We start from the raw sequence: 26,787 nt of genomic DNA, 5'->3' as shown, positions 1-26,787 counted from the left end.
TTTCAGAAGCCCACTTGGTCGAGATTAATTCTTCATGGACCGTATTGTTCATTCGATTCTAGCTGCTGTCGAAGTCGGTACAATCAAAAGATACGGTCGTTTATCTCACACATTTTGATACTCGCAAACTTACTCATCAAAACCAATAGGGCACTTCCCGTCTATCTAGAACCATGAAAGTTGACAAGAACCAAGGTTTTACGATTCAAGCGAAGGAAAAGGTCGTAAAATGGTTAATTTGTAGTTACATCACTTAAAATTAAATCATTGTCGAAAGTCTTGAAACTCCAAGGACCGATATATTGCCAGTATTGATGTCGATAACATGCAGTATACACAGAATTAAGTTTTTAGCGAACCCTCAGAGCGATAGCCCTACTCGCTCTTTGACAATTTTTTGATTATGCTTAACTTTTTTTTTACATCAGTGTTACAGTAGCTCACGTATTACCGACCCAGCAATGAAAATTTCCATCAAAGTTCAGGGCACGACTCAGCCTTCGCTTATTCTCTACTCCCTTGCGTGAGGGTATAGCTGAACTGGTAGTAACATTTCATTATTATTTATAGCTTATCAAGGATGGAGACAGCCACTTCACGCCGGAGATATGACGTGCTTACCGTCTCTGTGAGGTCAGCCATGCGTACGATCATTCCATACCAGAACACCGACACGAGCTGAAACATAGGAAACAAAATTCTATTTACAGTTGCATGAGCACACAACACACTTACGTCTCAAGCACGTGGGCTTCGAAATGCAATGAACGACATCAGAGAAAATTGTTCCTGAGACAATTATTTTTTCGCCGGAAGAAGAAAATAGATTTTTAGTGTTGCAAGGCAACAAGGCAATCATTCAGATATTACATGAAAGACATTCGTGGAGCTTTGCATTCAGTGTAACCTGAAACAACTTGCGGATGACTACTTCCATCTTCGTCACTAGCGAACAGTTTTTGTTTCGATGAAGGTGATGGTGGTAATTGTCAAAGAGTTAATTTCAATTTATTGTGCATGCGTCTAGACAAGCGTTTCTTAATCTTTTCGATAAGTGGCATCCCTTTTATCCCCACTTTTATCGAGGGCCCCCTACTTTGTATCTAAAGTATGTTTTGCTACATTCTGTGAATGGATTATTTGCAACGAAAATAACAATTCTCAAATAAAATTTGTTTAAAAAAAGTACTATCAAACTGAACCAAGAAGTTCTGAAGTATTTTGCTTTTAAAATAATATAACCAGACAGGACTTTTCCGTTTTTATTTTATGCGGTGAGTGATACTGATAATTTTCGCAGCTATACGTAATAATAGTTCTTATGGACGAAAGTTGTATTCCCATGACATGTCGACAGTCTGCTGCGGTACTTCTTTTTCTGGTCGCAGGTTCGAATCCTGCCTCGGGCATGGATGTGTGTGATGTCCTTAGGTTAGTTAGGTTTAAGTAGTTCTAAGTTCTAGGCGACTGATGACCACGGCAGTTAAGTCCCACAGTGCTCAGAGCCATTTGAATTTTTTCTCGGCACATGAGCTGCGAACCCTGTTTCGCACATACATGTAGTTACAAATAGTGAAAGTACCATCATGACCTTTAGCGACAGTTGAGGATATTTATTTTTTAAACTGCACTAGAATTTTAATTTTTTGTTTTTACGTATTAAATATTTATATTTTTTTCTCCTAATGATGAATAAAAGTTTCGTATTTTTCTGCTGACACTGTAGAAAGGCGTGCGTGGACAATAAACGAGGTTTTAACCAACAATTAATATGTATATTTAATCTGCTGTTCATTTGGGGAACCCTTCACATAGTGAATAATCTACAACAATCGCTTCTGTTCTATAAAGCCTTTTATTGTTGGGAAGCACTCAGACTCGCTGGAGAGCAAGAATTTCACCACAATTCTGTTTTTTAAGCAAGAATTTTTGCATGAGCAGTAAATACTTTACTCGTTTGCATTTTGTAGGTCAAAGTTAAAATCTTTCATTTCTTAATATGTATCCTAAGTAGTCAATTCGAAGCACCTGATTTCTATTAAATAATCCACCTTTCAATTTGAAATTGTGTTCTACAGTAAAACCAAGCACCTCATCCCTCAGCTCAAAAATATATACTGGTGTGTCTGTTCCAGATAACCATCTAACCTCAGTATGTAAAAGAAGGACTAGGTGCAGCCTCAGATAGTCTTCGAAATAAACGATCAATTAGTGGCAAAGATTTTATAAAGTTAATAATTTTTATGGCCCATTCAAGACTCTTCTTATAATTGGAGGGATAATCTTTTTCTTTGCAAGTGTCTGCCTGTGGATCGTGCAGTGGGTGATAGAACAGTTTTTGGCGATATTTTTGAGATCCTCGCCTCCATAAAATAGGCCAATCGCTACAGATTTCAATGCAGTTGTCCCAAGGTGTTCTATCTTTTTTTAAAAAAAGAATTTAAAGGCTCGAATATTTCACGTATTTGGCGACATTTGCATAAAAGATCATCCAATTAAGCGTTTTCGTAAAGATATCCAATAACTGCAGTTCGTATGTGAGTCTATCTACATCTTTATATTCATCAGTTTGTAATGAAAATATGCGTGGTTTGAGACGAAAAGTAATTCCGTATACACTATCTGATCGAACGCATCTTTATACCTATTAATGAGGGCTCACTTTCAGTGAGGTTGCTGAATGTCAGTGGAGGAACGGGAGCCCGTTCTTCACAAAGAGCCGAAACCAGAGGAGTTAGTGATGTTGAACGCTGAGGTCTCGAGCGAAGGCGACATTCTAATTTATCACCAAAGAGTTCCGTTGAGTTTGGTCGGGACTCTGGGTAGGCCAGTCCATTTTAGGAATGTTGCTGTCCACATTGCTTTATAGATTCTGCTTTAAGACGGAGTACATTATAATACTGATGCTGTCAATCTTCGCCTCCGAACTGCTTTTACTGTAGGCAGTACGCATTGCTCTAAAATGTGCTCATATCCTTATACAAATATGGTTTTCTCAAGCGTAATAAAGAACTCACTCCAAAACCATGAAAACCATGAAAAGACATCCATACCGTAAGACAGTGTACTCCTTACTCCACAATGACGGGATCTGTTCGACCATTAAGACACCCATATTGTAACATCACCTACTCCTTACCTCACAGTGACTACAGAAATATATAACTGAGAATCTGCTCGACCACTGTACCGCATTCTTTTGAACTCCATAAGCACCATCATTGTGCTTGCTGGAATGCTGGTAGCACTTCTGGACTCTAGTGAGAGCTTTCACTGATTTCGTACGGTTTTTTACGACCGCCGCCCAATGCTCGACTGCCACTGCCCGTCGGTACATTAGGTCTGGCTGTCTTGGCTTAGATAGGTTGTTCCTTCGCGTTTCCACTTCAGAATCATATCACCAGCAGTCGACTCGAGTAGCATCGGAAGAATTGAAAAGTCCTTAACGGATTTGTTACTCAAGTGACATTAAAGAACGCTGCACTGAACATCGTTACACCCGCCTTTTGCAGCCAAGCAAGTCGGCTATTGCTGAACATTGTATTTCTACTGGACATTCAATGGAGTATGACAAAACAATGATTTTGTCCACAGCAACGCCTTTCTGGGACTCCATTATTAAAGAATCCGTAGAAATACGACTGGCGGAAAATCTGTTAAACAGCGGCTACCAGCTGTACAGTGCATGGAATCCCATCATCTCCACGATTTGCTCTAATCGAAGACGACAGAGTGCGCCGAAGGCCGCGGCAAACAGCAACGCAGAGGGCGACTCAGTTCCGCTATTCCACCAGCGAGGGCGCTGCCGGCGGGCAGTGTGGTTCATCTATCGTTTTCGACGCGTGCGCAGAATAGTTAAAGTGCGCTATATATTGCGGAACGGAGGACGTTTTCGCCAGTCCGCGACGGCTCACCTGAAGATGATTGGCTGGTGCTCAGTTGAAATATCGTGCGAAGTATTGAACGACGACTGGCTGCAAGCCCGAAATTTGTTTGAACAGACATTAAATTAGTCAACGTTCAGTGTTACTGAGCTGACCTGGCCCATTCTGCTGTTATTGCTTCTCCGCTGACAACGCAACACTCACCGCGTCATTTTATACGGGCGGTCCGCTTCTCGTGACATCCAGAGATTCGTTCCAAAATACATAGCGGTGTCCGAAGGACGGTTACTTATAATATCGTATTGGTACTCAATTTTTGCGGTGAGGTATGATGTCATTCGAAAATGAGATACCGTTTTTTTTTTTTTTTCTTTTTTTTTTTTTTTTTCTTTTTTTTTTTTTTTTTGCTGGATTTTACCTAACATATAACTCACCATCTCCACAGTGGCTTGTTTAATAAGATTTTCTGCAAATGAGTAGGCTCAGTCACGTTGAACTGTCGGGTAGCTCACTAGGTAGGAAACCTCAATAGTTTCTCCATTAATATTTTTGTGGTTTGAACCATAAAGAATGAAGAAATTCACAGAATCTGTGTTACGCGGAATACTATGTAAGAAACGCTGGTCCGAAATAGTGTCTTATACGAAGATGCTGCCACTAAACTGAAGGTGGACCGATGAGAAATTGTATCTAGTGAAGTAATTGATTCCGAAAATGAGTGGGATCCACAAGGCTTTTGTGGATCATTTTTTTTTTGTATCACTATTATTTAACTTCAGATATTTCCATTATTTGTACCCCCGGTGTGCATTAAACCAGGAAAATTTTATTATCAGGTGGATACTATCAGTTGTTAGAACTGGCACATTTCTCTAAGAAAATATGTACCGCCCATACCAACGCTATTGAAGAGATCGACCTTTTCGTATATTGTTAACGCAGATCATATTTTTTTAATTACAATATTCCACTAAAATTTTGAAAGCAGCTTAACAGTTCTTCAGTTTAGTAAACGGAATATTTTGATCCTGAGCTATAAACGCTTGTTCGTCACATTTCTAGAATGAATGCGTTCACATCGAGTCAGTCACATTCATGGATATCACTATGCTTAGTAAATAATTATGTCGTCAACTCCCTACGAGGACCAATCTGGCTCACACACAGCACTTAAACTATGAAGTTTTGCGACAAGCTGCCCCAGTTGTGTTCGTCCTGAAATAGTACAAACTATTCCGCCGCTTAACAAAAAGTGTTTTATCTCTGTACTACTTACGAACGTACTAGCAATAAAATACGAGTAAATTATTTTGGATTAAAGCGAATAATTTTTCAGAAAGTATTTCTCCCTTGGAGTCGTCTTTTTTTGGTTTTTGTTTTTTTATGCGAAATTATTCGGACTTAATCAGTATGCGTTGTTCGCTTCTCCTACACCTGTCGCCAGTGCATAAAGTCATAGTTATTCGAAACGTTGACATGTGTAGTTTGTTTCAGATAATCCATAAATGTTGAATATACAGGGTGTTACAAGAAGGTACGGCCAAACTTTCAGGAAACATTCCTCACACATAAAGAAAGAAAATGTTATGTGGACATGTGTCGGGAAACGCTTACTTTCCATGTTAGAGCTCATTTTATTACTTCTCTTCAAATCACATTAATCATGGAACGGAAACACAGCAACAGAACGTACCAGCGTGACTTCAAACAATTTGTTACAGGAAATGTTCAAAATGTCCTCCGTTAGCGAGGATACATGCATGCACCCTCCTTCGCATGGAATCCCTGATGCGCTGATGCAGCCCTGGAGAATGGCGTATTGTATCACAGCCGTCCACAATACGAGCACGAAGAGTCTCTACATTTGGTACCGGGGTTGCGTAGACAAGAGCTTTCAAATGCCCCCATAAATGAAAGTCAAGAGGGTTCAGATCAGGAGAGCGTGGAGGCCATGGAATTGGTCCGCCTCTACCAATCCATCGGTCACCGAATTCTGTTGTTGAGAAGCGTACGAACACTTCGACTGAAATGTGCAGGAGCTCCATCGTGCGTGAAGCACATGTTGTGTCGTGCTTGTAAAGGCACATGTTCTAGCAGCGCAGGTAGAGTATCCCGAATGAAATCATGATAACGTGCTCCATTGATCGTAGGTGGAAGAACGTGGGGCCCATTCAAGACATCACCAACAATGCCTGCCCAAACGTTCACAGAAAATCTGTGTTGATGACGTGATTACACAATTGCGTGCGGATTCTCGTCAGCCCACACAGGTTGATTGTGCAAATTTACAATTTGATCACGTTGGAATGAAGCCTCATCCGTAAAGAGAACATTTGCACTGAAATGAGGATTGACACATTGTTGGATGAACCATTCGCAGAAGTGTACCCGTGGAGGCCAATCAGCTACTGATAGTGCCTGCACACGCTGTACATGGTACGGAAACAACTGGTTCTCCCGTAGCACTCTCCATACAGTGACGTGGTCAACGTTACCTTGTACAGCAGCAACTTCTGTGACGCTGACATTAGGGTTATCGTCAACTGCACGAAGAATTGCCTCGTCCATTGCAGGTGTCCTCGTCGTTCTAGGTCTTCCCCAGTCGCAAGTCATAGGCTGGAAAGTTCCGTGCTCCCTACGACGCCGATCAATTGCTTCGAACGTCTTCCTGCCCGGACACCTTCGTTCTGGAAATCTGTCTCGATACAAACGTACCGCGCCACGGCTATTGCCCCGTGCTAATGCATATATCAAATGGGCATCTACCAACTCCGCATTTGTAAACATTGCACTGACTGCAAAACCACGTTCGTGATGAACACTAACCTGTTGATGATACGTACTGATGTGCTTGATGCTAGTATTGTAGAGCAATGAGTCGCATGTCAACACAAGCACCGAAGTCAACATTACCTTCCTTCAATTGGGCCAACTGGCGGTGAATCGAGGAAGTACAGTACATACTGGGAAGTACAGTACATACTGACGAAACTAAAATGAGCTCTAACATGGAAATTAAGCGTTTCCGGACACATGTTCACATAACAGCTTTTCTCTATTTGTGTGTGAGGAATGTTTCCTGAAAGTTTGGCCGTACCTTATTGTAACACCCTGTATAGTGGATAATTCAACAGTAGGAAGATAAATGAAATGATGGTATGGCATTATTGGCTTCGAGACGCCGTCTGTGGTAGTTCTGCCGCCTGGTGCAAGTCTTCGTATTTGACGCCCTTTGGCGATTTGCGCATCGATGAAGATGAGATGAAATGATCTGGACGGTACAAACACCCAGTTCCCAGCCAGAATCGAATCGGGGACCACGCGATCTGGAGACAGCGGCGACTGCTTCTAGACTGGGAACTGCGGACAGTGGGAAGGCAATGGTTTGCTACAGTTCCTTTCTGAAAATATTTCCTCCATTTTCATCTTTGCGAGAACCCACTAGCGGTTAGCATTTAATATTCTCCGTAAATGGAAGAACATAGGGTTTTAGAAAACTAACGTCGTATTAGAAATTGTTCTCATTATCGTACTGCGTTCATTTTTAAATTGTGCTGCACGGAACATAGAAGTGCATAATCATTCCCGACGTCGTTGGAATTTTTGGATCCTCTTTTACTTACTTACTGCACTTAATCCAACGCAGTGAATGAGTCATAATCTTTCTAAACAATGTGCTTAAAACGTGGTGTTATACCTAGATAAAGAGCTTTTCACTACATGCCGCAATTGGCGCATTTGGCGGCCACAGCAGTGCAACTAGTTTTGACTTCTTGCCACCAATGCTTTCTACGTATGGTTATCTCCTCCGTCACGAGGACTAACCTCGGTGTCGCTGTGGCTCACAAATGACGATCGTCCACCTCTTGCTGGACTGCCCACTTTTGGCCATTCTGCGGCGGACTTTTTAACTTTCCCAGCACCCTAGCGGGCGACTATGCGTGAACAGCAGCTTTAGTTTTATTCGTGAGGGTGGGTTTTATCATTTGATCTAAGTTTTAGCGCATGTTCTTTGTCCCTCTGTATCCTCCACCCTAGTGCTTTTAGGGTGGAGGTTTTAATGTGTTGCAGAGTGACTGGCTTCTCCTTTTTATTCTCATGGTCAGCCAGCCATGGTAATGCGCTCTCTTGCTTTGATCTCTTCTACATCTTTCTTGCCTCTGTCTGTGGTTTTCTTGTCCGATTTTGTCCTTTTTAGTGTTTGTTGCCCTTCTGTCATTCTTGTGGTTTTCTCCTTTCTTCCAGCTATGTTCTGTATGTCTCGATTATTTTACTCCCACTCACGTGAAATTATTTTAATTGGAACGAGGGATCGATGACCTATCAGTTTGGTCCCTACATCCCCCCCCCTTTTAAACTAAACAACCAACATTTCTACGTATGACTGAGTATGTTACCTTACGACGTCTTTTGGAGGGTACGTAATATAATGTAGATCGAGGCCCACGAGAAAGACAAGCCGCGGTGCGTACGTCGCGAGGGTAGGCCTGAACTCGCTCAATTCAGCAAACTACGTTTCCACACCTGTTAACTCATAACTAGGTGTGTTCGTACAAACGAAGATTGCATCTTCTACTGGAACCTGCTGTTATGAAGTCTTACTGATTACTAGTGCTACAACAAATACACAACCTGGCAGTATGCTGTAAGTTATGTGCTCGATGTATATGGTATAACAGCTTGTTTATAGCATTAAGTCTCTTTTGCTTAACAGTCCTCATTTCCTAGATTATGTGGTGCCTCACGCAACCGATAATCATTTCGGCATGATTGTAATTTTATTGTACGCAGCACAGCCATAACAAAGTATTAGTAGATCTATGGACTTCCGATCATTGTATGACTGATAAACGGTAAGACTCCACAATAGAGGATTACAGTAAAATATTAGATTCTCGTTTGTACGTAAATACCTAATTAAGAACTAACGAATGCAGAAAAGCAGTTTGTCTGCTGAGTTCTGAGTTGAGCGAGCGAGTTAGGCCTACCTTTGTGACACGCGCCGCGGCCTGTCTTTCTCGTGGGCGTGGGCCTCGCTGTAGATGAACTTGCCTCCTCCTCCTCCTCGTCGTCGTCGTCGTCGTCGTCGTCGTCGTCGTCGTCCCCCCTCCTTACCACAGCTCTTCCTCCGTATTACATTCGCGTGCAGGCCACAGGAAAAATACATCTCCGCACGTTCACATTGAATCCTGATATTTCTCAAATTAATTTCGTGAACCATGGTGTACGACGTAGTAATATATTTCTCGACTTTCCTTGAAACGTCAGTTCTCTAAACTTTAATAGTAAACTGTTTTGTGTTGCACAGTCTCTTTCTTCTAGCGCCTCATACTGAAGATTATTGATAGCTCCTGTGGCACTTCACGCCCTTGAAAAATTGTACAGCTTTCCGCGAATGTTTTGATCTCTTCCGTTACTCCCATATTGACGCACTGTAATCTAGAATCGATCGACAAGAGTTCTGTGAGTGATCTCCTCCTAAAATGAATTATATCTGTGGCATGCACCTTCCCCGCGGTTAGATATAATTATGTGCTAGTTGCGGATACGCCTGCATATTTTGTGATTGTCATTGTTAAGTTATTGATTGGCGACGATGTAGTTGAACAATAAGGCTCTGTTATCCTTCTTACGCCATGAATCATTGAGCGCTGCTTCTTCGCTGACTGTTCAGAGTTTGCCGTGCATGTCTTCTGGTATAAGCAGCATTATCCAAGCGTATTTTGAGAGCTTTCAGACGCCAGCCGTTGTGGAGGGGCCACTCCAAAGGAAGCTTAACAGTAGCGTCGTTCTGCTGCTCTACATAGCAAAACACTAGACATCTCGTTACTGTAGTATATTTGTTGTTCGAAATATAATTAATTTTATATTCTTCTGAATCATGTAGTCATGTTAGAATACACTGAAACGACACTTTACGAGGTGCATTCAAGTTCTAAGGCCTCCGATTTTTTTTTCTCTGGACTGGAAAGAGATAGAAACATGCGCATTGTTTTAAAATGAGGCCGCGTTCATTGTCAATACGTCCCAGAGATGGCAGCACCGTATGGCAGATGGAATTTTACCGCCAGCGGAGAGAATGAGAACTGTTTTAAATACTTAAAATGGCGACGTTTTCCTTATTTGAACAGCGTGCAATCATTCGTTTTCTGAATTTGCATGGTGTGAAACCAATTGAAATTCATCGACAGTTGAAGGAGACATGTGGTGATGAGTTATGGTTGTGTCGAAAGTGCGTTCGTGGGTGCGACAGTTTAATGAATGCAGAACATCGTGTGACAACAAACCGAAACAACCTCGGGCTCACACAAGCCGGTCTGACGACGTGATCGAGAAAGTGGAGAGAATTGTTTTTGGGGATCGCCGAATGACTGTTGAACAGATGGCCTCCAGAGTTGGCATTTCTGTGGGTTCTGTGCACACAATCCTGCATGACGACCTGAAAATGCGAAAAGTGTCATCCAGGTGGGTGCCACGAATGCTGACGGACGACCACATGGCATGTTGCCAAGCAATGTTGACGCGCAACGACAGCATGAATGGGACTTTCTTTTCGTTGGTTGTGACGATGGATGAGACGTGGATGCCATTTTTCAATCCAGAAACAAAGTGCCAGTCAGCTCAATGGAAGCACATAGATTCACCACCACCAAAAAAATTTCGGGTAACCGCCAGTGCTGAAAAAATGATGGTGTCCATGTTCTGGGACAGCGAGGGCGTAATCCTTACCCATTGCGTTCCAAAGGGCACTACGGTAACAGGTGCATCCTACGAAAATGTTTTGAAGAACAAATTCCTTCCTGCACTGCAACAAAAACGTACAGGAAGGACTGCGCGTGTGCTGTTTCACCAAGACAACGCACCCGCACATCGAGCTAACGTTACGCAACAGTTTCTTCGTGATAACTTTGAAGTGATTCCTCATGCTCCCTACTCACCTGACCTGGCTCCTAGTGACTTTTGACTTTTTCCAACAATCAAAGACACTCTCCTTGGCCGCACATTCACCAGCCGTGCTGCTATTGCCTCAGCGATTTTCCATTTTCCAGTGGTCAAAACAGACTCCTAAAGAAGCCTTCGCCGCTGCCATGGAATCATGGCGCCAGCGTTGTGAAAAATGTGTACGTGTGCAGGGCGATTACGTCGAGAAGTAACGCCAGTTTCATCGATTTCGGGTGAGTAGTTAATTAGAAAAAAAATCGGAGGCCTTAGAACTTGAATGCACCTCGTAAAGCTACTTACCATTTGCGAAAGCGAGATCTTCGCGATCGCCTCAGTGTTAAAGTGTTTATAAATATATATTCGTTGTGAATGCTGCAGTCTGTGCGTCCGAAGTCGTACAGATCACGTTTTCCTGTAAGTACAGTTTTATTTCTTCTGATTAAGCTGTAGGTAGGTGGAGGGATAAGAATCAAATCCACACGCATTATAAGACGGTTGGGCGGATACACACACAATTGACACTAAGTTGGGTTTTTAGGCGATTTCCCACGCCTGCCTGGGCAAATGCCCGTACACCTCTCTATGACGCAGATACACCATACACAAACAGTTCAAACACGAGAACACACAGAACAATAATTCACACGACTCGCAGCCTGACAGGCTATAGACTTCCCTGCCACTCTTCCAGTAAATATTGAACGTGCCGACAGAAATGGGTTCCAGCCATTGAAAACAAGAACTTCTAAATCGGAGATCTGTGAGAGCGCTTAATGTGCCAGAACAGTGTAATAACGGTAGGGAACACGCAGAGATTCAAACTTTTAGTAAGAGGGTTTTGTACATGTCTCAGAACTGTCCACCTGTGATATAAGCAGCTTGATGAAACATTCAGATATGTGAATTGTTTGATTAATTGCGTCTTTCTTGTAGCATAATCATCAGTTGATAAATAAGTCTTATAAACACTCGAGCCTCCGAGTGATGAGGAAAGGTTTTTGATACGAGCTCAGCGGGCATAGGCTACGTGATTCGCTTCATTGCCACAAAAGCAGCCAGTACAGCGATGTATGCATTACGATGATGAACCGTTGCCCGCATCGGTAACTGAATTGCTTTGCAGGAAAGGAGAACGGAACCCTCAAAACATCTAACAGTCACGGTGTTGTATCCGGTCGTATCAGCTCGGTTCGGGTCTAAGCGATGTGGCGCAGCGCTACAACACAGTACGCGAATGCTGATGGAGCCGCATTACAGTCTCTCTGCAGCAGTTTCTAATTTGCCTTTTCGTAGTTAACTCTAGTTGAATGACGGATCATATCCTGTGAGTGTTACTTGTCTGTGCCAAAAATGAGGAAGGGTCCTTTGGCGTGAGAGATGTTGGCGATACTTCATATTTAGATGAACGTTTGGCCTCTTTTACGCCACAAGACATGGTGTTACACACAACCCGGTCAGTTATGAAAAAATTACCAAAACAGAATTATTACGCAACATAGAACGTCTCTCCTATGAGAGACTGAAACTGTAATCCGTCAGAATTGTGTACCCTATTTCATAGTTACTTCCTGTCTGTGGTTGTCTGTACGGTTGAAAGTTTAACTTGCCTAGAATTCAAGACATTCACAAGATATTGTTTTGTGACGTTTATGAGCTCTGTAGCTGTAGATACAAGCAATTATATAATTGAATAAACTTTAAATCGATAGAGAGTAAAGAAACTTACGGACGTGATGAAATATCAAGCAGTATTGGAAAGATCAGAGCCCATCAAATTGTTCTTCCCTCCGTCAGCTGTGGAACGTTCCTTTCGTGTGCAATCGTTATTCAGATACGAGGGTTGCCCAGAAAGTAATGCACCGCATTTTTTTCTTCAACAATTCATTATTGTACATAGTGAGGAGTACACACCCTATTTTTCCATGTAATCTCCATCCTGTTCTATGGCCTTCCTCCAGCGCGAAATAAGAGCGGGTATGTCCTGTCGATACCAATCCTTGTTCTGGTGGCGGAGCCAGTGCTTCACTGTGTGAATCACCTCCTCATCGTCCTCTAAATGTCTTCCACGAATGCGTCTGTCCATACGAATACAACATCAGCCCGCTGCAACATGTCATGTGACAGCCGTGGATCGTCTCCCCGACCGCTGCCAAAGTTTGGATGCAGGAAGGAAGCAGCAATAAAATACAAAATTTGTTTTGTATGTTAGGTACTTGCAAGGCTAAATAAGAAGCTAGAAAGCCATTGGTATCCGTCTTTACTAAACAGAAACATTTGACTGTGTTGACCACGCTGTATTTCCACGTAAGTTTGAGCATTACGGATCTATGGAAAACACCCAGTAGTTATAGTGTGTAGGCTTTCACGGCCGGCGTCTTCAGTAATTAAAACTTGCGGGCTAAGAGGACCTCCACGGCCTAGCAGCCAGTCGTAGACTCACCTCAGATGATGTTGCCCGCAGCTGGCAACGAAACGTCAGGGAGAAGTATTTCTACTATTGGACCACGGCCTCTTAGCCCGGAAGCTTTAATTACCCAGTAGTTACTTTCGTATCCATCAACCAGGAAGAGGAAAGTAGTCGTCCAGTGTCAACATACATATAGAAGTTTTTAAATGTTACTGTGATGCTGTATCTTGTGTAGTGCCACATTCACAATCCTATTCGTCGAGCTGCAAGGTACACGAAAAGCATTAACCCGTCTCTGAGCGGTGTCATGGAATGCTGTTGTAGTAAACTTTTGTCTCCTGGATTCTAGACTTGAAAACAACCGATGATCTTTCGCCTACAAAGTGTGCATACTGTACAAGATGAAATGGACATATTAACCTGTGGCTCGTGCTCGAAGCCGTTCCTGCAACCATCTGTCACGAAGCAAACTGTGTCAGACTTTATGCAGAACCATTGCGTTAAAGAATAGGTTGTTCACCACAATATCTACCTGGTAAACACCGAGCGAAGTGGCGTAGAGGTCAAGAGATGGGACTCTGTGGAGTAGTAAGTTACAGACTGAAGGGGTAGACAGAAGAAAGCGCTAACACATAAGATCGTATTTTTTGTTACTGCGTTTTATACGCTCGGTTAAATTCACAGACAAGAACATAAATACAGTCCCACAAATCAGGTTTATATAGAAGGCAGTTCTTTCTAGCGGCTCACGTGGAGTTATTCGTCACGAGCTTGTGATGCATTCGAATAAGCAACGGGTAGCATGAACAGACTAATCGTTACTAAATTGAGGCTTAGGACTTTCTTCCCTCGCCCCTTCAATTGCGAACATCCTCCAGATTTAGGCTTCCGCGAGCTCCCTTAGTCGATACGGAAAATGCCGAGATGTTTTGTTTGAGGAGGGCACGGCCTATTTCTGTCTCCATATTTATCATCTCAGAGACTATGCGCCCTCTGTAATAACCTCGTCGTTGACAGAATATTAAGTCATGATATCTGATACAGCGACAGTTTTGCACCGGAACATCACTTCCATGACTTAAGGAACTATAACTGTTACGTGAGTCCCCGAAGTTGAAAATGTCAGTGATTCCATAATCTGTATCTACTGTTGTTTCAGCAAGCAGTATAGAAAATTATAAGATTGGTGCATAAGTTCGTAGTATTTTTGTTTTACATTATTCCGGTTGCTGTGGTTTTATTTATCGATTGCCGTTTCTTATTGGTAGTCCACTGTTGCTATTTCAGTTTACATACTCTCATTTTGTCGCTTGAAGATGGAGTGAGTGAGCTGTGGACGAAGAAAATTGAGTGCCAGGTGGAGAAATCGAAACATTTCCGACATATTCTACTGTTTGAGTACCGTAGAGGGTAACAGCAGCGGACGCAGCCGGAAACATTTGCGCCGTATATGGGGATAATGCCATTGGACAGAGCTCGGCAAGAAAATTATATTTTCGTTTTAAGGAACTGTTTCAACGTTAGTGACTTTCCACGTTCAGGAAGACCTACTGGGTTTGATGAGCATATTTTAAACGCGTTAAGACACAATTATCCATCTGAGTATACTTCAGAACTGGTAAATGCAATGAACTGTGATCATTCCACCACCCTACAACATTTCCATGCAATGGGGAAGGTCCAAAAATCGGACGTATGGGTAACGCATGCTCTAAGCCAAAATCACAAGAATCAGCGGGTGGCCATATGTGCATCTCTGCTTGCTCGTCATCAGTTGTTTCGTGAACAAAACTGACCGTTCCTATTCTGTGTCGTTACAGGTGACGAAAAATTGTTTTTATATGCTAACATAAGGAAAAAGGAGGAATGGTTGAGCCCAAACAGAGCAGCAAGTCCCTTTGCAAAAACGCATCCACAAAAGATAATGTTCTGCATCTTGTGTGACAGCGACGGTGTGATGTACTACGAATCTCTTCCTTAGGGTGTAACCATCACTCATCGGCCAGAAAGACTGCGTTAAGTGGTGTTACTCCACGATAATGCTCGTCCGCATTCTAATATACTGCCAAAAAACACTATACAGGAGTTCGGTTGCAAAGTCATTCTGCATCCACCTTATTCACCTGATCTTGCGCGCTCATATTTTTACCTTTTTCCCTCTGTATCCAAAGCCGTCAAGAAACTTTGTCTGGATGAAAATGCTCTCCGAAGATAGCTCGACGAGTTCTTCGCCACGAAATCACGTGATTTCTACAGTCGCGGGATCGAAAGACTACCCCAGCGTTGGCAGACAGTTGTAAATAGTGAATCAGAATATATTAATGATGATTTAAGGTTCTGTTATGTGTATCTGTTGTGGTTATTAAAGGCATGGTATAACGCTATAAACTTACGCACCAACCTAAGATATTGAACGAAATAAGATACATTGTACACAATTTACAATTTGTATGTATCATGCCGCTTCCTTTGTGAGATTGTTGTCCGGAAAAGGCCACGGCAATTTTCCTTCCCCATTCCTTCCCTAAGGAGCTGGACGGCGATGCTACGTCGAAGTCTGTTCACTTTTTTTTCCGTCTTGGTGTCTAGCAGCGTAATGCACTCTTCTTACCGTCAATAGCTGACTTCATACAGCCACAGAAAAACAGTTGCTTTACTAGTTTATTGAAAGATAGGGAGGATGATCTGCTTTGTTTGCTATCCTCAACTAGCTTAACTACGTCCGGAGCAGACTATTGCTCTGGAATTAGTCAGCAGCTCAAGGAATCCGTTATTCTCAAAGTAATGATACTGACAGGTAACTATGGAACCGTTCAGAATTCGGCCCTGTACCCTACGTTAGCAAAGGATTGCAAACTGAAAACTAAACGTACTGAAGCGCTGTTCATTCGTCACACAATTTGTCTCTTACTTTTGTAATGATTGTTGCACATTATGAATGGGCCTCTTAGAGCTGTCGAACACTTGAATTCAGAATGCTTCAGTTTCCACACAGTATCAGAAAAGTCAACACCCTGAATAAAACTTGGGGAGCTGGTAGTCACGGCTTTAGTGCAGGCTGGTGCTCTAATCCGAATACTTATATCTTGGGAATAATGAATAGTGGTGTAATAGACTCGACGTCACTGTGAAGATATTCTGATTGCAGCGGCACTTCTCCAGAAGACGGAAAGTGTCTTCTCGAAACTTCACTGATGTAGTTAATTAACGTGATTTGGAACCAGAGCAGCTTTTGTATCGGCTTCACCATACACAAATCTTGAGCAGCGCACTATTCTTTCACACAAGACTCCGTCTGTTCATTCCAAATTCTTCAAAGGTTTTGCAGGTTATCTGCTGATTTCAGGTGTCCGGTTTCTAACCCTCAACCCTAGTCTAGCTCGCTACTGTAACGTCATGACTTTACAACACAGCGAATTCTTAAGTGGAGGTGGTAGCTTTAATTCCAGGAAGCTAGTTTTTTTTCACTTGTATGTGGAGCAGATGCGTAATTGCTTTGAACCTTAATATTAATGATGGCGTTGCTGTAGTTGATACATTGAAAGGGACATCGTTACGTCAGTTCCTTACCTTTACAGAATCTGGATGGTTTGAGTAGTCAATTACTTCGCATCCAAGTGTTATCTTCCTTCGCCAGCTGAGTAACACGAGCTGAAACATAAGACGTGAATCAGACAACAATAGCATTACAGTTTCTCATTTGTTCCTTCGTACGTTATTCCCAGAGATTGGTCGCTAGATAACTGCAGCTGATGCTATAAACTCCAGCCACATTATGCAAAAACTGGAAGGTTATAGCAAAGTGAGATTGAAAATAAGTTATCAGAACACGTAATTATCATCTTCGGCAAGCTAATGGAATGGATATGGATGCTGAAGGGAATGCCGTTAAGAAACTGCAGAAATTTAAATGCAAGAAGTTGTACTTAATGGATAGTAAGGCTATGAGAATGGCACCAGTCCCAATTTGATAAGGTATGAAGTACTGTACGTCTAAATAGTACTTTCTGAATTCAAACAAAAGGAAAATCAACTGTAGAGTTTTACAGTGAAACTGACATTAGTCGTTTTATACCAGTCTAAAGTGTTGGTGATAGCAAAAGGACACAAAGTATAACCTAAAAAGTGTAGACATGAGAAAAAAAGCAACGACCCTGAAATTGAACAGCAAACATTAACACGGTTATGAATGAATGTCGGTTCTTATAATGTAGTCGGAACAACAGAAACGAAACTGCTGGTTAGGGGCATGTCAGGGGAGAAGACAGATTCTTTCGTAGTCGAAACAGCTAACACTCATCGTGAGGTGGCGCTTTGCTGAGAAATAACCAGTTCGGATTTTTATGGTGAGCAACATTTCCACCACCACTTCTTCGCCATTAAGGGGCAGAGGACTGGGATCGTTAATTTCATAATCATAGGACGCATGCTGAATTAAACAGTTAATATTTCCACAGTGTGTCATGAAATGAGATCACATGGGACTGTGATGATGATTCTTTCGTCTCATGGGGATGATAAGCTCAGAGCCCATTTTGGTATGTTACAGACAAGCCATGCATTTCATATCTCCCTCTCCCTTAGGGTTTCTCTTTTTTTTCTGAAGACAGTACGCAATTAGTAGTGAAGGAACGACATAGTTTCCTTCTTTATTAATTACGGAAATCAGACGCGCGTTCTAGCGCCGCAATAACGCTTTTGAGCTTACGTAAATTTAAACAAGTAGATAAATAACAGAAAGTACGCTGAAAGGAACACGTAAACTGGTCCGCATGACCTCACGGGCATAGAAATGAAACTTGATTTTTGACAAAAGTAATAACTTTGTTCCAGAGATCCAGCTACAACACAACAGGAAGTTAGGAGAGTAATTAATTTAGTTTACGGGATTATGCAGCCTTGGCTCGTGGAGGTGTAGTTCAGCAACAAATTGCGGTGTTTGACGAGAAACGTCTGGCACTTTAGGTCTCGTGCTACGGCAACATACGTAGCCGCTGGATAAAACCATCGTAAAAGATATCGCTGGGACAACGTTCAAATCTTGTAGTTCCAAAAATAAACACTAAGAAATATTAAATTTAAATCACTGTAGTATAAGAAGCGTGATGCTTTCGGGTGGATCGTAGGTTCACTGGGTAGCGTTTGTGGATTGCGCATAACAGCACAGCAAAAGGTGCGGATAGTAAAAGGAGGAGATATTTAAGTTGTGGAGCGAAACGGGCTCATCTGACGGTGAAGAGACACAACAGGTCGGAAAGGAATTTGTGTCTGCGCATGCTTGGTGGCAGAGGGGTGCAAAAACGGCCGGGAATGTAACGGGCGAAATAGTTGCCTGGTAATTCTGGTACTTTCGTGCAACTACTGCACTCGCTTTTTAATGCAGCGCTGATACTGCGGGAACAAACCGGGCGTTCGGTATCAGACTTTACTGCGGAACGGTGAGGTCTTCTCAGAAATCGCAGCTCAAAACTGGGGACGAAAGACGAAGCAGAATACCTTTTGCATGTCGGACCGTGAAAAACTACGGTAAACTGTTCCCGAATTTGAAACCACTGATCGTCGTGCGGAGGGCGTAGTGTGGAGGTCGTTGCTGAAGCAGGAGCAAATATTCGGTCTCGTGGCGGTTAAGAGCTGTAACGCACTAGACAGGCTGGCTGCGGCAGCCAATAAAACAACTCACGGTTCATTGAAGCCCGCGCACCAGGCAGTCAGGATTTCCTGGCTGCGGCAGTCGTTAGAACACGTGGGATAGCACGGCTGCCAACTGGCTGCGCGCAGCCAGTTGTGATCAGGTTGTGACGTGAACAATGGTCGCCGCGAACTGGTCGAAGCAACAACTAGACCTTGTTTGCGTCCAGGAACAAACTTCGCGATGACTTTCAATACGGAGAAATTTATTCTTAAAATCGAAAGCAGAAAAGCAGCCTGCGATGTGTCTTGCAAAGAATACAGAACATGATGTGAAGACGGCAGGAAATAACAAATATGACGTTTGAGGAGAAAATTGCCCCAAAATTGATCCCAGTGGCGCCAATTGAGACATTTTTTGCAGGTAAATCTCTACATCAAAAGTAAATTTCAACAGGGAATTAAGTGCTAAAGGTGGATCAGGAGTTTCGCGTAAAAGCTCGTAAGTGTATTGCGAATAGTTAGTTTCTTGAGGAAACAGTATTAAATAATACAACTCAAGCTAGCCTGGGTGAAGCAGACATTGCCGAAAGTAACGATGGGGACGATAGCGTACAAATTCGTTCACTTGTTACCAGAAAGAAGCACAAAACTAATGGAGACAGGTTTATATACAACAGAGTATCGCAGTGAGGGAGGAGCGTGAAAGGAACCAAGAATCTGATTCAGATCGACTATTCTGCTTTCCTAAAAAGATTCCGGAACATCGAAGGCTTACTTGAAAAATGGAGATAATTGACGTCATAAAAAGAGCGCAAATGCTTCCGCTAGAAGCTCATCACACGGCTGTTATGATTATGTGCGAGTAACATCAGCCGCTGGGCCATATAGCTGGAGGTATGAACGAGAGACCTCGAATAGACAGCAATTTCGCCTTGGATGCTCAATAGAGCCAAATTATGGGGTTGGTTGGGTTGTTTGGGGGACGAGACCAGACAGCGAGGTCATCGGTCTCATCGGATTAGAAAAGGAAGTCGGCCGTGCCCTTTCAAAGGAGCCATCCCGGCATTTACCTGGAGCGATAAAGGGAAATCACGGAAAAGCTAAATCAGGATGGCCGGACGCGGGATTGAACCGTCGTCCTCCCGAACCAAATTATGGACGGGCACACTTTAGCAGAAGGCAGAAGTCGCCGTGGAGATTCCATGCCTGCTGCTTGACAGGCAAGCCACTGCCGCGGAATACGATGAGCTGTTATCAGCAGCTAACTCAACTGTATCAACTCTTAATCCTGAAATACTTGACCTGTTTGAGGAATTAGTGCTACAAGGAATTTAATATTCAAATTCTTTTCAAATTTTGTTAAAATTTAGTATTTAATATTAAGATAATTTTCGAACAATCGTGTATGTTGTCTAATTTTCAGACTGTCATTTCTGTTCTGTAAATGTATCCATTTTCGATTCGTTCAAGTTCGTAACATGTAAACTATAGGGCCAGGGAAGAAAACGACGACATTTCAGTAATTTCTCCATAATTTTTGTGTTTTCCTGCCATTAATTTTAATTGTACGATTTCCCATCCGTGCGACTATTATCAGTAAGTGCCGTATGTGTTTAGAGTTATTAATTGCCACATAATGTTACTTTTAGAAGCACTTTGTATTTGTTTCAGGAAAGAAATAAGTAAATTGTGACAGTCATCGTTTTACCACTAGACACTTCAATATTTTCAAATATTATTAAAGATAAACCCATCTGAAAGAAATAAGTTTTTCTTCTGGGGTTATACAAACTCGCCCACGAGTATCAGTACCCACAATAGAATTTATGTTTTTCAAAAGGTTATCAAATGATTGCACTGACATTCTTGTGTAGTTAAAAAAATGGGGATAGTTTCGAAGGTCCTTAAATTTTTTAAAAATAAGCCTTCTGTGCCGCTCCAGAAGCAGAGGATGAATCCAGTATCTTTTTTGGCTTTGTGTTTCTTAAGAGACAAACGGCAAACTGACCGCCAGCTGGCTGCCTAAACTAGCTGCTCAACATTTAGGTAGCCCCAGTCAGCCTACAGGCTGCCGCAGCCAGGCTGCCCAGTGCGTTACTGACCTAATAGCGCGTGGCTTCCGGAAGGCGTGGGAGTCAAAGGTTACACGCGGCGGAAGTTACCAGTGTGGGCGCTGGAGCAAGGTGGCTGTACACTGAGGAGCTTTGCTGGCCGCCAATGTCTGGCGAGCGCGGTGCCTCGTGTGCTGCTGTAGAGTGCAAGCGAACGAAGGGAGTCGCCACAGTAGTTACAGAGATGAACATTAGAAGGGAGAGACTGAAAGCTGCTCACATTTGGCACAACTGACTTAGGAAGACTCAAGTTGTGCATGCAGGTTATAGTTACGGATTTCTTTAGGCGCCATGTTAGGAAGCTGTAATTCTATATAGGGTACACTTGAAGACCCATTCTGGAAGCTCGTTAATGGTGGTTGGTTTGTTATGCTATTCGACGTGGGAAGCTAATTAAAAAAATGCACTCAAGTACGGATTTGGCAATCAGTATCGAGTATTGGAAGAGAGATTTGAGAGTATTATGTGCAGGGGACTCTCGAGATAATCTTTATTCACGTTAAAACTGCGTCTGAACAAAACCACAAGTATGGACATCGCCGTGTCGGAAATTTTTTGTTTGAGTGGGATGTAGGACAGAATCTGTTCTGGAACATCACTTAGTCATCTGATGTACGCACTTATTCCTTCAGAGTGTAACATTTGGGACATTTAAATGCCATGAAATAGCGGAATACACTATCATGAAGGCGTCTCCAGTGCAGAGTACCAAGCAGAAGCTACTTTGGGCGTACGACCTGTTGATGGAAACCAGTACACCATATTAATCTGATTTTTCATTGTTCGATGTGTGTAACATTTTTTACGATTCCTATCGCTCAGGACTGATTTTTGTCCAGTGCTGCTACTGGTTGATGATGCCTAGCGTTGAGTGGTTCGTGCTCTCGACAACTTCATTACAGTTGCTGTCTGTACTCACTAAACAGTCGTACCAACTAATAATCATCATCATCATCATAAACTAAAGGCTATGCCTTGTCGATTTAGCCACGTCCCTCTCTCCGTTGTCATCCCCTTCAATTCTTCATACGATTTTATCCCAAATCATCTTTGATGTTATTAAAATACGTTGCTCTTGGTTTTTTCCCTAAAACTTTTCCTTCAAATACATTCTATAGGAACTGGTTGTGTCTCAGTATGTGCCCTATCATTTTTTATTTTCTTGTTCCTATATAATTTTGCACCGTTCTGTTCTCATTCACTTCTCTTAAGACCTATTCATTACTTTTTCTATCTACCCAGCTTGTTTTCGTCATTCTTCTCCATATCCACATTTCCATTACTTCCAGTCTCTTTTTCTCTGCCTTTCCCAGAGTCCACGCTTCACATCCGTATGTTACGACACTCCAGACAAAAGTTTTGGCAAACTTTTTCCTACTTTCTAGGCTTACATGATTGTCTGTTAGTAAATTCCTTTTATTTTGGAAAGCTTACTTTGCCAAGGCTATTTATTCTCTTTATATCTGTGATAAATTTATTGTCGTCAGTGATTGTGCTCCACAAATAATAGTTCTTATTCTGCTCTAATCATCATCATCTAGTTTAATATTAACTTCCATTTTCTTTTGTACCAACTAACCATGCGAATAATATACATCTGGATTCACAGGGCTCTCGTTACCTACAATGACCCATTGCATTGACTAATATAACATACAATCCGCAATGGATTGCATCTCAATGCCTTTCACTACAATGGTAAATGACAGTCGTACGGCGAAAATGATCTGTATTGGCACTTCAAAAAGCTTTTCTCTTCCCATATAGTGTCCGCTGTTATGAAACTTCATGCCAGATTGAAAGGTGCGTGTCGGACCAGGAATTGAACCGGGTTCCCTACTTAACAGATTTTATGCTCTCCGAGTGCTATTCCAGAAAGATACGAAGAACGCATCTGTGGAGTTTCAAACGTAGAGGAGAGACAATGACAGAACTAAAACTGTGACTGAGACGGGTTTGGAGATGGTTGTGTGCCTGGACAGCTCATTCGGTAAGATGATTTCCCGCCGCGATGTATGGTTTACAAACGAGTTACAAATGACTTCTTACTCCAAACGTTCCCATTTGTTACGGTACGGTCCCCTACTGTACGCGTCCGTGCTGCTACTACATGGTTTCTGATACCTAATTTCAGTTGGGTCATATTAGGTCTTATTACCTTTTGAAATTCAGCATTTTGGTCCGTATACCACCTATTCGCCCAACTAAGTGCACCACCTACCTCCACGTTATTTTCCTTACGGCCTAACTACGTATTCGCCTCCAGTATATTTCTTATTCCATTTTTATTTTTATTTTTGTTTTACAGTCTCCCCTATTTCCAGAATGTCTCACAGTCGTAAATTCTGAGGGACGGTGTACCATTGCTTACACTCTTCAGTGCTGTAGTATAGTCTGAATCAGTGCCCAGTTCCTCATTGGCTGTTCGTATTGATTTTATTAAAATTTAGTAAAAAGTTCATAAGCTCTTTTTCTTTTTTCTGCTTGTTTAATACAAGTGGGACATGACCCTGAATGGATCTTAGTGTTTTGTTGCAGTTAAAGTACTAAAGCCGATATGAAGATACACTTAGAATATGTAATCGACATTGCTTCTCCTTACGTGTATATTCCAAGGAAAAGTACAATATGTAACTTTCAGTATCCTTTAGTCGTCCCCAGGAACTGCACGTGAGAACACTCGACGCACTTTCATTTCTCCTCGAGGCGATGAAACGTAGCAGCAGAAGAGATTACAGGATCTTCTGAGATGTAGTGTCAGACGCTGCCGACCAGATAAGACAGGTTTTATGGGGTTTAACAGAGTAAAAGGGCAACATAAGCTGTTTAAATACGGTGGAACTGCCTGGGCACAAAGAACAGTTGCACTTGACGCCAACATCCCGCAGCACAGAAACGTTACAGACACTACGGAAAGTTATTGATGAATGTCGTCCGTCCGCCCGAGCAGACACAGTGATAAGCGTGACATCAGCACAGTTCATCTGTTTCTTTGCTTGCTCATAAAATAGCAGCAGCAATACAGTAACGTTGACACTGAACACTACTTTTTCAGAACGGACAACATCGATAGTTAGGCATACACGTTAGTTACACGTCATGAAATTTCAAATTGCCGTAGGGCCAGTCAGATTTGCGTTTTCCTTAGTTTCCATAAATCGTTCAAAGCAAATGCAGGAATGGTTCCTTTGAGAAAGGGCACTGCCAATTTCCCTCCCCTTCCCTTCCTTTCCTTATTCGATGTTGTGTTCCGTCTCTTAATGACCTAGAGGCCATCGGAATGTTAAACCCCAATATTCCGTCATTCCGTAAGAAAGAAATTGAGAATAAGAATAACAGGTCACGTAAAATTTGAGGAACTCAGCAAACTGGAGAAAGATTCCTGAAATGGTTCAGTTCTATCCCATTATCAAACCGATCCGTTTACGAATATATGAAGTGGAACGAACACAGATGTAGAGAATGAAACACGTTCGTGAAGTGTGTAAAATTGTAGAGAAGCTGCAAAGGAAGCTGCATAAGACTGTGGATCAAGCTGATCTTGTGTAGCAGTATTAAGCATTTATTTTTACAAGTTGACCAGAAGAAGAGGTTGAACAAATTTAGACTGTCTACTGGGATGTAACTGTACGAAACGTCTCAGTAATTCTCAGGGATGTTTAGTGTGAGGCATTGGGGGATGGGCACATTTTTCTCCCTGAAGCACCTTGGTGTGAATTTAGAGCACCTCACGCAGAGTAAAAAAAGGAAAGAAAAAAGCTGTTCTGTCATTGATACAGTGTATGGACTAAAAGTTGATAAGGGAGGGCAGGACGCGTTCGAAGGCACGCTGTTTTTTTCTGCGAACATGAATGGAACTGGAGAGGCAGAAGTTAGCGAACATAAAAATTACTCATTGTGGAGCTGAAGGAATTAGTATCCAGAAATGCACGCATGGTTTGCTTGGATTAGCAAACTGTCAACGCGGCGTTTTGTAGATAATTAATCCATCAGCGCGTGTTTGTTAACGTTACATAATTAACTTCTGACGATGGTACGTTGTATATTCTCTCACTGTATGCTCATTTCATTTACGGAGTAATGTTTTATGAATTTCCGTTGACGGTTGTGGTGAATAGCTGCCGATTCATGTTAGGTTATCTAGATGTCCGTTGCACATGCAAGCAGATTTTTATATCTAGTTTTTTTTCCTTTTCATATATAAAGGAACCGTAATGCATGAGTTAGTTTTTACAGGAATGTAGGTTGCCGTGTGGGGAGACAAGGAAATAATATGCAAATGACGGCAGCGCTACTGGATTGCGTGTGTTGCTCTGCCAACGCGATGTGTATACATGGTAGGACAGTAGAGAATTTTGGAACTACGTGATTTGCAATACACAGAAGGTACGTTTACCTCTGTTTTGTCGTATTTCTTACCAGGAGAGTAAAGTAATAAATGCTATTTATTGTTATACGTAGTATAACATTTGTAGTTTGTCTTGAGTACACGAATATTTCTGTATCCCCTCGGAAGCATACGCGACATAGTGCTGCCCTTATTGCCGGGCACACACTTTACTTGGTTGTGTTACGAAACGCTGTGTTAAAAAAATTCTCAACTCATTTCTCCATTTTCTGTTGGTTTACGTCCTTTTCATCTAATTTGCGAAAACCAGTGGCGTAGCAATTACACTGATTCCTCAAACTAGTTGTTGTTGTTGAATTTGTGCCAAATGCACGAAGTGGCTGAAGTAACCAAAAAAATTTTAACGATCACTGATTGACATAACCGTCAGCACCCGAAACAAGCTCTTATTTCAGTGTTTTATAGGAACTTGGTTGATTTCCTTATATCATATAGATAGCGAACAGCAACATACGCAATAGGTTTAAAAGTGAAACGACATTTTCAGATGTGAAAGCTATGATAAGATTTTTCCCACACACATACTGAGTCGTATAAGTAATTAAACTCCTCTCACCTGCTCCACCAACGGACACCTATAATTCTCAAACGACATTCAAAGAAGTGCCTTGTGTCACGGGTTTGAGAGGAGTATTTATGGTATATAGCTGTAGACGTACTCGTACGAGATGTTACAACAATTTCGTCTTGAGAAAGATGGAAATCTGTCGCACAGTCCAGAGTGCAATGGCTAGTGGGCCGGAAATGTTACGTCTCAATTCGTTCTCCCAGCTGTGTGATGCGTTCTTTCACTGAACTAATAGTTCGTCTGTAGCAAAATTATTCGCAGCGGTGCCCTGTCGTCGATGGGTATTACTGAGTAGTTACTATGAAGTTCGACAATTTTAAAAAGTATTTACATACAGATGAAGTCTTTAACATCTGTCAGTGACGATTAAAGAATATCTCAGCTGATTATAGACCACATGGATTCCAACACACAATTTCGATATCGCACGAGGTTTCTTTGAGATATGATATATAAACAAGAATAATTAGAAATTGATTAGTGAAATAACCTCCGCGATAGGCAAAAACACCCTTGTTGCTAAAATGAAACTGTCATAAATCCGAAAGTTGGTTTGAACTCCCCAATATTTCATTAAGCATGGTCCCTTTAAGGCGTTATGTCGTTGCCTTCCTCCAAGCTATGAATTAACTTAGCCTCTGAGTTATAGGAGGGCATAAATTTCAACGTTGATTCCTATCAAAGGCGAAACTCAGCATTTGTCACATCAGCAAGGATTAACACAGCTGGAAAAAGTGATACGTAACAGATAAAATTCGCAGAACCGACCTGGGCTCGAACGAGAGACTTATAGATCCATTGGTAATTAGTCATAACTAAAAAGTAAATAAAAATAA

The 26,787-nt window shown here is 42.0% G+C and overlaps 2 protein-coding genes across 6 annotated transcripts in view; one reads left to right on the top strand and one right to left on the bottom strand.

Moving 5' to 3' along the window:
• LOC124797845 (oxysterol-binding protein-related protein 9) overlaps positions 1 to 26,787 on the top strand; it is a 513,791-nt gene that overhangs the window by 33,746 nt on the left and 453,258 nt on the right. The window lies entirely within an intron of this gene.
• LOC124797846 (elongation of very long chain fatty acids protein 4-like) overlaps positions 1 to 26,787 on the bottom strand; it is a 115,999-nt gene that overhangs the window by 4,287 nt on the left and 84,925 nt on the right. For both annotated transcript variants that reach the window (XM_047260899.1, XM_047260901.1), the window contains 2 exons: positions 16,804 to 16,884; positions 622 to 678 (listed from right to left, as the gene is read on the bottom strand). In XM_047260899.1, coding sequence (XP_047116855.1) covers positions 622 to 678; positions 16,804 to 16,884 — 138 coding nt within the window. The remainder of the gene's footprint in view (positions 1 to 621; positions 679 to 16,803; positions 16,885 to 26,787) is intronic.

Source organism: Schistocerca piceifrons, chromosome 5, assembly GCF_021461385.2.
Source record: "Schistocerca piceifrons isolate TAMUIC-IGC-003096 chromosome 5, iqSchPice1.1, whole genome shotgun sequence".
Lineage (NCBI taxonomy): Eukaryota > Metazoa > Arthropoda > Insecta > Orthoptera > Acrididae > Schistocerca > Schistocerca piceifrons.
This window is presented reverse-complemented; position numbering and strand designations above follow the sequence as displayed.